The sequence below is a fragment of the Colletotrichum godetiae genome, assembly GCF_030913485.1.
Source record: "Colletotrichum godetiae strain CBS 193.32 chromosome Unknown BDP55scaffold_56, whole genome shotgun sequence".
Taxonomy (NCBI): Eukaryota; Fungi; Ascomycota; class Sordariomycetes; order Glomerellales; family Glomerellaceae; genus Colletotrichum; species Colletotrichum godetiae.
Window position 1 is genome coordinate 255,613 of NW_026851304.1, and position 11,695 is coordinate 267,307.

An 11,695-nucleotide genomic window follows, 5' to 3' on the forward strand; every position below is an offset into this window, starting at 1 on the left:
ACATGTGCCTTACTGCGATTGACGCCGGTGGGGCGGGCGCCTTGAAATGTATGCATAGCAGCTGTGCTAGCCTATTTTCTGGCATTATTCCATTGCACGCCAACAGCGTCCCATTGCTTGTACCCGCAACCTGCACCCACCCTACTGTGGAAGGAAATGAGGAAAAAAGTCCACCTTCCAGGGTGGCTGCTACAACGGACTTTGGAGCTGGCCTTGGCTTCTCCACGGATAAGACCCCTACCCGGCTAGCTGAGCGTTCGCATTGTAGCTATGATCGGCGCAAGTATTCCCCTCAGCGCATGTCTGAACTCCTTCGACTCCATAGACTGGCGATGTCCTTCCCAGCTAAGATACCTTCACGGCATGCAAATCTCGCCCTACCTCCTCTGCGAATGACACTGGGATTGGTAAACTCGCTTATTCTTGCGTCAACTGCCGACGAGTCATCCCTCATTTCCTGGAGCTGTCGCCTGAGACCCGGACGGAATGAATTTGTCCTGTGTAAAGCCCAGAGTGCAGAAAAGAGCACGGGGGAAAAAACCCTAACGATTCAAGCAGGGCATGAGACTTCGCAATTATCCCGTGGAGAAATAGACACAGAACGCGGTAGAAGCCAATTGCTCCGCATGACGAGACCAGAGCACGCACATGGCATTATGCTACAAACATGTGATGCATCCGTTCATGACCATCAGTTTAAGCAGTTCGTCTGCATGTCGCGGGATACTTGCGTGCCAGTGGCAGCTTTCTGAGGTGAGCCTCCGAGCACCCCTGTGGAGATGGCTAACCAATTCAAGTCAAACAAATGCCACGACACAGACTGAATTGCGAGCAAGGTACAATAGCCGGTAGAAGCCCTCCCATGTTTCAACGCATCACACATCTCCAAAGCCCGACTTCGTGTACCGAGCCTGGACAAGCCCTGACGCCCCCGCTTCAGATAATGTGGGACGCTGTCTCCCAGCCAAAGTTACGATGGCTGCTGCAGCGCGCGACGGTCAAGCTTGGCGTTGGAGTGCTCCGGACGGGAGATACACTGCAGTGACTTCCCAGGATGGGGCCGACAGTAGTCCGTTTGGTCCATCAACGCAAAGGTGATGCGTTCCTGGCGTCACTCCCTGTGTGGAGTGCATCAGAGAGTTGAACGGGAGCAAGCTTCACGGCCGTCGGGCCAACAGGGGAACATGTCCGCAACCCTGCCTGTAGCTCGGTGATGGCGCGAACAGTATCCTTGTATGATTTTCTCTCTGGCTCTATCGTGCGATGGAGGCCAGAGGCGGCCGTTCGGATCGATGCGGGCTCTATCAGACCCAGAGTATGCATCGTTCTAGCACTAGCATGCAGGCCAGATGCGCGGCTGGATTGCAGCAGGCAAGATGTTCTATCCTTAATGCAACGCGGTTGCACAGATTTCATCCAGAGCGTAAGAGTGCTGCGTTAGTAGGCGGCTCATGCGGTTTAACAGTCCTTGTTCTCTTTTGTCTTCTTCTGTTTCTCACCTGAGTGACCCCGCCAGGAGTTCCGTGGGGGATTGTGATTGCCGACCAATCACCACCCTCTCGAGCCGCGCCGAGCGCTGGCAGACTTGGTGCAGTGTGATATGGCTCTGTGCTGTCGCTCATCGTATCGCAGACATCAATGCGATTCTCTCGCATGTAGAGAGCCTGAGGCGGTCGTGAATCCGGTTAGAAGCAGCCATTCGTATTACTATTCAGCTCTTTACATCCGGGCTGCCGCATGTCGAGTGAACGTCATTCAACGGAGGTGATCCACTCCCGTGGGAGGCATGAGCATTTGCATTATTCGATCGTCTATCACTGTGATCGCTCAGTCTCCAGCTCCTTACTGGAGCCCATACATCGATATAGGGTGAAGCCAATCATTGGAAAGATGGATCTGCGGGCGATCGAACGTGCCTGTGGGTGATCCCGCCCTCGCGCGCATTATATAACATGTATGCATCACGCACTCCCTTCACAGCAATTTAGCAGCCATCACTTCTCATCCAGCTGAACACGACGGGGATGTGCAACTATACCCAGCGCGAACTCCACTGCGGTCACACCCGGTATATTGTGTCGGAGTGGTGCCCAGTCTACGCAAACACCCAACGACGATGCCCGCTTTTCATTACACATTTCGAATACCGCAACGAAGAAGTCTGTGGTGAATGCAAACCATCCACTCCGGTTGTATGGGAACCTATGATCAACCGGTAAGAACAGTCCCTCGTCGTAGGTGTGGTTTGTCTGAACAGAACAGCAATCCCAACTCATATCAATCAACATTTTGCGCTACAATCGGCGACGATGGGAAGGCTCCGTAGACAAGGAGCCAATCTCGCTCTGGAACGCTTTGCGTACACTCGGGTGCAAGTGGCTCATCTTCAAAGCCAGCAGGACGCATCATTTTGATTCATAATCTTTGTAAATATCATGTTCTTGATGGTGGGTGCTTCAAAAACTGCATCTTTGAAGGAAGTTTGTACATCACCTCTGTCGTTGATCTTGCGCCCAAAGCTTCAGGTTAGAGCTGCGATCGACGGTCGGGAGTTTCTACTAGATTGTAAATCGTACATCAGTACCATCAGATGGCTGCGGAGCAACAGTTCAGTGTGACTGTCCCCACGCTAGGGCGTTCAACATTGGTTTCTCGTCACAACTCGCGCGAGGCCGAGGCGAGTCCATCCATGGTTGAACTCAATTCACAGGACACTACAGTACTGTTTGCGGACTGCTAGGATGTTGTGGCGATCAAGTTGTGAATCCTTATGAGGCCCTTTACCCGCTTCGATACTGGGAACTGAGCCATCGCTCCCCTCCGTCTACGGGAAGACTCCTAAATCTCATATGAGAAGGTCCTTGCTGATACCCATGGACGACAATACTATCCGCTTACTTCGCTGGCTTGAGCATGACAGCAAAAGCCCCGGGAAGAAACCAGACTCTATCCTATCCGTAAACACAACTAAGGTAACGTTAAGAGTACTATACTTCGTCACTGGAGGTTTCTCTAATGCACGCAGGTCGTTGTTCTTTGCCACGAGTCACTCATCGAAGTGGTGGTGTCGGTCGGACATCGCAATATAGCACGCCCATCCTGTTACCGCTGGCCGCATGTCGAACGGAGGGCATCGCTGGCCTGGCAAAAGCTGCGGGCTCGCTGGATCTCGAAACCACAGGCATTTTCGAAACAGCGCAGCACAGTGTCGGATGAGATTTCAGGATTCGGCACTTGGAGGTATCACGCAGTCTGGATACATGAAGAGCGCGGCTTCCACGGACACGGTCGACCGCATCCTGAACACTATAGAGTCGAGGGCGGAATTTGTTGGGAGCCATCGCTTACTGGGACCGACTCTCGTGGCCACTGGTGGGTGGTGGCCAGTGGAATGACTGGATAGCCAGGCCGAAGAAGATGATGTGATTGGTTTTGCGGTGGAGCCACTCACAGTCCCCTCAGTCACCATTTTTACCACATGTCGCTGCGGTTCGTGAAGGCGACGTGCCAAACCGGCGACTTCCATGAGCTGGGATTTGTCTGAAGTGTTTGACCATTACCATGAGAAATCGGACCAATGAAGAGGCATGCATGCAGTGAGGCCGGGCAAGGTGTTTTGTTTTGGACAACTTCCCACCTTGTCTCTGACCCGGCTGCTCATACAAACCCACTGGTCCCCAGGGCACCAAGGGATAAAGGGGAACGAAGAGGCAGACAGCCTCGCTAAGGAGGGTACAACACTGCCAGTAACCAGAGGCCTAATAGCGACGCTTTAAGGAATCAAACGGCTTGCTCAAGTGCGCAAACAGCACCAACATAGGAAATGGTGGAGACAAGAGGCAACCCCCCGCTATACCCAACTAGGACTCAAGGCCACCCTTGCTTGCCCTCCTGAACTTGGCCTCCCTAGCGCTGCCCTTCATCACCTCCTCGCAGCGCGGTCAGGCCACGGGGACTTTTAACAGTATCACCAACGCTTTAACCATACAGAAGCACTGCTCACCTGCTCCTGTGGAGAGGCTAAGGAGGTAGACCATCTAGTCTACTGCCGGAAGACCCTACTGAGAAGGCAACAGTGGCCCACCCTCACCCCTACAGCTGCCAGGAGCCCGTAGGACCTATAGGGTCCCCCAATCGCTACTTCAAGGGGCTAATGAATGACTCTGAAGGCTTTCAGGCCTTCCTCTGCGTGACAGACTTCTTCCAGAAGATCTGCCCTTGATACTAGGAGATAGGCCATAACCTATCCTCCAAACGGCACACTACCTCTATTAGGAAACCAGATGGCTATAACGGACCTAGGGAACCAGTGGGAACTAGGGATGGATAGAACACATAGTAGCTCACGAGCAGGATTTGGAGGACGTCAGGGTACGGCGTGTACTGTATATAGCTGGAGCCTACGACCCTCCACGCCACATACCCTTCGGGAGGTCTGCCGCAAGGGCGACTGCGCCCTTGCCGCCATGGCGTTAAATATAAAACAAACAAACAAACATAGCCCGGCTGCTCCAGGGCACGTTCAATTTGAACCAATCTTCGCCTGTCTCAAATCCACGTTCATCATAGGCTCTAGCTAAGACCTGCAGTCAGGGTGGCCGTAAAAGTAGCTCGTAGGGGGGCCGACTGCTGTATTGGTCTTCATCATTCTCAGCCATCGTTGATAGACAACCCAATGACGGATGGCGTCTCCGATGGCAGTCACTTTGAGAAGTTTGACAACATTCTGCATTTGCGCGCATAAATTGGGCGCGGTGTACAATGACCTAGATCCCCCCTGACAGCCCACATCTGGCCACACAGCAATCTGGGCAGCGTGTAGTGACTCGAACAACTGGATCCATTGTTAGCAGCAGGCTTGAGGCGAGGATCTGTGGCCTTCGGCAAACGAAGGCATGATGTGTTCGACGACGCGGGACTATGCACGCGTTACGAAAGAAAGGTATAATGCATGGTGCTTTTGTAATACGCCCCAAAGATCGTGCCCTATTCGCCATGCGCTCAAAGGCATCTTCAGCTACAGCCTATAGGACTTCGCACTGGAGCTGGGGTACGCTGTTGCCGCCGCATCTGCGCAGGATCTTTGGGGCGCCTGTCAAAATTCAACCCCCCGATTTCTCGCCCCTTTCTTTCTGCCAGATAAGGGACGGCCTACCCCAGCCCTAAGAAAACTGTTTATGATGCACCTTCGCTTCTCGCTTCCGCAATATCTCCAGTCAGGCGCCGCATCGAACAGAAATGTCGAGGCGGCCAAAGTCCGCCCACTTGTCCAGTTGAAGTCGCAGTCGGTGTCACAACGGAATGTCAAAGAAACGTCAACGACGACGGGAACGGCGAGTAAGACACTTCTTCGTACAGAACATGACAAACCGGATGAAGAGGCAGGCTGTGATCAGCGCATGTGACTTCCGCGTGATGTATGAACGCTCGGTGCCTGACTTGTGTGGGCCGGCCGTCGACAACCCGGTAAGATTGAACGAGGTCGTCGTTCCTGCTCACGCCTGTTGGCGGCCTGTACTAATCTAGTGCGAATCTAGTGCGCGGGACGCACTAAGACGCCTTAAGCACGACCTCTAGACATGGTGAGCTGACTGTGCGGTTTCCTCAACAATAGGTTTGGCGACAACGGCCGAGGCAAAGCCCAATGCTCTGAGCTGGCGGACCCGACTCTGCTATACTCTATGGGCTGTCACAAATTAACTTCCCAGGCTACAGGGTGTATTTTCAGCGGGATAGGCTTATATCTGAGAGGCAGAGCCTTCACCATTAACCAGGGAAAAGGAGGGAGAAATGCGGCAATCTTGGACAATGAGTCGGGACTTCTAGCTTCTGTTGGACATTGAGCACCAGAGCTGTGTGGAAAGCCACGTCTTGCTCTTTTCGAATCTTACGTCCATGGCGGCCGGTCTCCCCGCTTCAGCTAAGCCTTAGGGAGGCGAGTAACTTATCGCTAACGATTCACACAGAGCGGGCGCAAAGGACGCCCGTAGACTGATCGGGTTCTCTGACCATTTCGAGACCCAGGTGTGGCCCGAGGCCGCGAACGAAATTCAAAGTGAAAGCCTGGAATGCTCTAGCTAGACTGGTGCATGGGAAACCCCCTGCTGGCTGCTGCAACTTGCGCGAGGAAACAATATCCTTACCCAAATGAGAGCTTGGAAGGGATTCAGTAAGACCATAACTAGCCCGACGGCGGAAACCCCTCTCTTATCGTTACGACTCATGAACCGAAAAGTCCGTGTGCGACTGCAAATGCCCAAGCGGCCTCTTTCGTCCGTTGAGTCGCAACAGGGCCGCGTATGGGAACTTGGTGGACAGCTCGGGGCAGTTGAACAGGTACGTATGGCTGATATCCTGGCTCCCATATGCGATGATCTGGTCTTTTGGCCATTGACCGCGGAGATCCTTACGACACGTGAAACATTGTGAATGAGTATCGCTATAGAAGCAACCTAGACCACGTTCACAGATCCAGTCAGTTGCTAGGAAGGATATGGCTCGAGATCCTGCCAAGAGCTTGATGGAGAGGGGAAGAAGGGAAAGATGATTGGTGTCGCACCGCACCCGTTGCCAACGCTTGCTTTGGGTCAGTCAGGCATGCTCCAAAGTGACACACCTCCTTTCCTGTCCATAATCCCACTGCTATGCGCTACAATCCACAAAGATTGTAACTCCTGCGGTCGGCCTGGATCATTAGTTCACTCAGCTGAATGTGGTAAGTGCATACCACGGATGGCACACAAGCGGATTGTACCTTTCCCAGCAGATGGTTCCCTGAATTGAGACAATTCGTTCAGAACGCGATTGTCATTTGACTCTCGAAGTATTTTGCTGGTGCTCAACGTCTGGTGTTGAGACGATGGTTCATCCACTCACGATTGGGTCCGCGCCCAAGCAGGAGCTCGGTGAGCGCGCGGCTACGCAGAGGGTTTCGCCGCTTCGACTCAGGGATTCCCACCAGTTCAAACTGCGAGGGCTGTAGCTGTGACCAGGAACAAATCTAGGCTTTTGATTACCCCGGTTGCTTTCTTAGTGGAACCTAGGACCTTTGTGATTAGATGCTTCGATTCCTTATGCCATTTCTCTTGCGACCTTGAAGGGTAGCTTTCCAACAGCCGTTGGAACCCCCGGATTGCGAGATCCGAGATTGCGACGGAGTTCATGCGTAGGCCGAGCGAGGAGCCGACAAACCTGATTTCCAGGCCTTCGAGATATCCCCTGCAGAAAAGCCTCATCAATCAGGGAAAACGTTGTGATTTTCATCACATGACGCCGAGCACCTGTGGGACCGCCTGCACGGGTCTGAAAAATCTCATAGCTCATGATTTTCCTCATGTTCATCAAGGAGAATCTGATGGCTTGCCGGGCTCGCAAGACACAAAAAGCTTGCCTGAAACCACTGTGCACAAGATCGAGCGCCTTGTCATTTGTTCTTGGTTCCTTTATCTCGAAAGCAGTTCTGTGCCAGACTTCGCAATGGCTGTACCATCTGCTACACGACAGTACCCGAAAAACGTGCGACCCATTCCGGGCACCCCTACCCCCTTCGCGCTGACGCTGACAGCTGTGACAGGACACCCTCGCGAAAGCATGGGACCTGCTAAACCATACTCTAGAAATTGGTTTCGGACATCAATCTTGGTCTTCAGTGCCGGAAGTCAAACTTGCCGCAGACTTCCCAACGAACAGCGCGATTTGGCTAACTCGAGCCGCCGAAATGAGGGCTACTAACGGACTTGCGAATGCACAATTTATAGGATATCGTGACCCTCAGCTCCATCCCCGACTGTATGTTGGGGAGGTCCACCAAAAGAACAGAACTGACAATCCTGCAGAGACTCGCTCGACGATGACATCTGTCTTGAAGTCGACCCGAGCATGATGTGGAAGGAGCGAAAGTACGATCTGATCCATTCTCGAGTGATCGGGTACATAGAAAACTGGCCAGAATATCTCAGGAACGTGCAAAGTTGCCTTGCAACTGCAGGTGTGCTCCACATAGAAGTAGTCGAGATGATTCCTTTCACCGACGAGGGTAGCCTGCCCGAAACATCCCCTCTCCTGAAACTATCTCGGATCTTGTACGAACCTTCAGAAACACCAGAAGAACCGATCGGTAGCGTTTCCTCCAACATCGAACAAGATATCCAGAACCTTGGTATGAAAACAACGCTTACCACCCACAAGCTTCCAATCAAACATCACCCGGACAAGAACAAGCCTTTGCTGGGAGATTGGCTCGCATCGACGATGATCCAGTTTATAGAAGCAAATGTACCCATCGGGCGCGAGACACCAGCGCGACATAGACTGGATGACAAGCTTGTGGAAGCAGCGAAATCAGAAATCTCACACCCTTCTTTTCATGCGTATTGCAAATGGTCAGTCTCTCCTCATGATTCGGCGAAAGATCTGTGGCTGATCGTCTTCAAGCCATTGCATATCGGCAACACGGCGTCCCGAAAAAATTGCGGTGACCTCGCTTTGCAACTGAAGGGCTGAGGAGATGACTGCGGGGCAGGAATCAGTGCTTAGTCGCCTTCGGGTTCACGAGGCATAGCATTTCTGAACTACAATTACAGAAAGACACCTTGCAATAAACACTGCGCAAATGTTTGCATTACACGAAGCTGCCATATTCTTTCTCGCCTGCAAGTGATGCACAGTGTCATCTTGGTATTTGTTCTTACCAATTGCTTGCGTACATCACACATCACACATCACGTTGCAAGGGTGCTCGCCGGCGAGTCCACGAAGTAGGGCATATAGTACCAAAAGTGGTTCGGGGCGAACGCTGCGCACTTCATTTAATCACGCGAATTCGTCAAGATCGTTCTCACATGCAAGCGACACAGATTTCGTCGTGGTATATGTGGAAGCCATTGTCTCTTGTGAGCATATTGTTCACTCGCAACAAAACTCTCGTCAATTACATTACTTGATTTTGCGACAAAGATGGGGTGGCAGCTTTGCTTGTGAAACAGGATCTTTCCAAACTGCTTCGCTGACAAAGCGGAGAAGCAACGCCAAAACGATAGCGGCTAGACTTCGGTCGTCTCGAGCATGATTTCATGGTCATTGATGCAGCAATGGGCATCGGATGTAGGATGTCAGCGGCGTCGGAGGTACAGCACCCGAAGAAACAATTACAAGGCGAGCTTCAAGAGTGCTAAATCTGATGTATCAGAAACTCAGGAAGAAAGCACCAGGTAGGCGGCGGCTGGTCTCTCGTTCTTTGTCACCCGGCTACAGCTCCCTTGGAATCTCGTCGCGGCCGAGATGGGTATCAAGCGAGGAGCGTGGCGTTGTTGGCATAGCTTTTGAATGAGACGAGGTGATAGAAATGCCCTGAATGCGTTGAAGGTTGCTTGTTAGGAGTGGTTTGGTTGCGAAAACCCCTGAAAGCAGCTCATGTTGGCCAAGGGTTTGTCCTTGGGCAGGCCAGACCCAGCAAGGGACGATCGAGGCCCACTCACATACTAGAGAACGGGATGACACGAGACCGTGCACCGGTAGCAGCTTCTTATAAAGCCGTCATAGCCCTGATGAGAGCTGGAATGATGCATCGAGATCGCATCAGTCTCGATGAACTAAGCTGTCCGAATATCATGGCAGAAGAGACTCAATGTTACGGCGACGAAACACTATCATGTTATGGCTTTGATACAACGTCATATTATGACGATGGAACATCTGCGTCCTACGACTCCGGCGTCTCCGACGTAGAGGATTTTAGCGAACTGTCTCTCGACGTGTTAGAGCGTCATGGAAAGTACTGGGACGCCCAGTCGATTGGAGACTGGAACACTCAGTCAATCAACTATGCAAGGTTTATCATCAGCGACAAATACAACAAATTCGTGACTGGTGATTCCCGCATCAATATGGAATCGCCTGGCTTTGATTTTACAGATTGCGGGTAAGTCAGTTGATCGATCGCGCACAGTTGATGTGACTGACAAGCACAGATACGGAAGGGCTCTCGGCGTTACTTCTTTGCATGACTACGTTTGCGTTTGCATCTCCGGAAGAACAGTTCCGTCGCGAATCTTCCAAGATCTCTCTGAGTACAGCTGTTGCCAGACTACCCTATGAGACATCTGCTGATCCAATCTCGAATTAGGTCTCTCAATCCCGGGGCTGTTATCGATATTCAATTCGGCGGACTAATTGCAACATCCGAAAAGTCCCACGACAACCCTCCAACGAACGAAATGCTGGCCGAACTACGCGCAGATAATGTCCATGGAAAAATGATAAAGAACGTTGAACGAATGATGGAGGAAGCTGGGCTTGTGCCTCAGTCCATGAGGACATTTTCCATATCCAGCGCATCAACGGTGGCGCGAACATTTCAAACCGGAGATCCGTGGAGCACACGACCAATCAGAGACGGAGCGGATAGCTACCTTTCTACCTGGGCCAATTTTCAACCAGAAGAAGGCGTGAAGATGTTCCTGTAGGATTGGTCCCACCAATTGACCGCGGGAAGCTGACGATTATAGGCATGCCATTCGAGCTAGCAGACCGCGAATGAAGAGATCCAGAGAAGATCTCGGAGATGAGCCTGGATCGAAACGAGTTCGCTCATCGGCTGGCGAGATGCGTGAGCAAGAGTTGCATCGTCGTCAGTTCCGTAACAGAGATCGGTCTCGTTGCATCAGACGCCGGTCTTGTGTCAGCCGTCGGTCTCGTTGCCCTTGAGAAGCACGGGGGCTGTTTGGATGTGTAGATCGAAGCCAGGCGTACTCAAGGCATTGTGGCGGCGGAGTGTAACCTACACCCAAGGCCATATCTGTATTTTTTTCAAGCCGTCCCGGTGATTGCCGGGGATGTCCTTCGTCACTCTGGATGGGAGAATAGGACAGTGTGCGTAATAGATTATCTGAGTGCAGGTTCTCTATCGCCAGCATGCTCCATGACGAAGTAATCGAGCTGATGAAAGGCCATCTCGGGGCATCCATGACAGTTCGACAAGTTGGTTGCGCTGATAGAGGGCGTTCTGCGGACGCAATGGCGGAAGGCCTGGCCCACTCGCAACAGCGCCGAAGCCCGGACTGGGGCATCTTGAGCCGAGGCCCAATCGGGGCAGCCTTGCAGGGTGTATTGAGGGCAGGCGTGGGCAGCCGAGCGCTCGAGCCTCTCTGCAGAGTGAGGGACATAGGGTATGTGGGGCTTGGAAACCTGCCAGGGGGGAGTGAGACTGGGGGTGCGCATGCTGAAATGGTGGGGTGTGGCCGACGACATGTCTATGGGTGTGAGCTGATCGGGGAAAGTTGGAGGGGAGTGGGAACGACAAATCTTGCATCGTCCTTGCAACCTCTCCAGTGCCACGGCACAGACGATGTGGGGCGCTCATCTCACGTTTAAGCGACCCCAGGACGGCCCGCTTTTGGCATGCACATGGAGACGTCAGCCCAACCAATCAGGGCTGCATCTCCCGACTTCATGTCTTGCGCAGCGACGGCCAGCGCAGAACCCGACAACATTCGTGTTGGCTGACCGTCGAGAGATTCGCGGACCAGGGAAAGGGCCAATCGCGGACAAGCCGTGCAGTACCCGCTGGTTGCTGCCGGCATGGGCGGTCTGTTGGGCATCGGACCGTGGCTCCTTGCGAATGGAGGCACTGGCTCTGCGGTCGTGTCCCTTTGAGGCAGCTGCGGCACGGCCTAGGTATTCTGGGAGGATGACATAT

The 11,695-nt window shown here is 52.8% G+C and overlaps 3 protein-coding genes across 3 annotated transcripts; all 3 read left to right on the forward strand.

Annotated features, from left to right (window-relative positions):
* Positions 1–2: 2 nt before the first annotated feature.
* BDP55DRAFT_755183 (uncharacterized protein) lies at positions 3–752 on the forward strand (the record flags this gene model as incomplete). The annotated part of the gene is made up of 1 exon (XM_060580739.1): positions 3–752. One exon carries the CDS (start codon positions 3–5, stop codon positions 750–752), a length of 750 nt encoding a protein of 249 aa, XP_060424606.1.
* Positions 753–1,974: 1,222 nt separating this feature from the next.
* BDP55DRAFT_678670 (uncharacterized protein) lies at positions 1,975–2,791 on the forward strand. The gene is made up of 2 exons (XM_060576009.1): positions 1,975–2,215; positions 2,263–2,791. The coding sequence occupies exons 1-2, from the start codon at positions 2,025–2,027 to the stop codon at positions 2,324–2,326; spliced, it is 255 nt and encodes an 84-aa protein (XP_060424607.1). The 5' UTR covers positions 1,975–2,024; the 3' UTR covers positions 2,327–2,791.
* A 4,218-nt stretch (positions 2,792–7,009) lies between these two features.
* On the forward strand, positions 7,010–8,672 carry BDP55DRAFT_333071 (uncharacterized protein). Its single transcript, XM_060566860.1, has 5 exons — positions 7,010–7,515; positions 7,574–7,788; positions 7,836–8,081; positions 8,188–8,381; positions 8,434–8,672. Exons 1-4 carry the CDS (start codon positions 7,162–7,164, stop codon positions 8,252–8,254), a joined length of 882 nt encoding a protein of 293 aa, XP_060424608.1. The 5' UTR covers positions 7,010–7,161; the 3' UTR covers positions 8,255–8,381; positions 8,434–8,672.
* The last annotated feature ends 3,023 nt before the right edge of the window (positions 8,673–11,695 follow it).

Excerpts from the sequence above, each read along its gene's own strand:
- BDP55DRAFT_678670 (XM_060576009.1), top strand. The coding sequence starts at position 2,025 with ATGTGCAACTATACCCAGCGCGAACTCCACTGCGGTCACACCCGGTAT. Across the intron at positions 2,216-2,262 it reads TGGGAACCTATGATCAACCG|CAATCCCAACTCATATCAAT; the intron begins GTAAGAACAGTC and ends TGAACAGAACAG.
- BDP55DRAFT_333071 (XM_060566860.1), top strand. The coding sequence starts at position 7,162 with ATGCGTAGGCCGAGCGAGGAGCCGACAAACCTGATTTCCAGGCCTTCG. Across the intron at positions 7,789-7,835 it reads CCTCAGCTCCATCCCCGACT|AGACTCGCTCGACGATGACA; the intron begins GTATGTTGGGGA and ends ACAATCCTGCAG. Across the intron at positions 8,082-8,187 it reads CTGAAACTATCTCGGATCTT|CTTCCAATCAAACATCACCC; the intron begins GTACGAACCTTC and ends ACCACCCACAAG.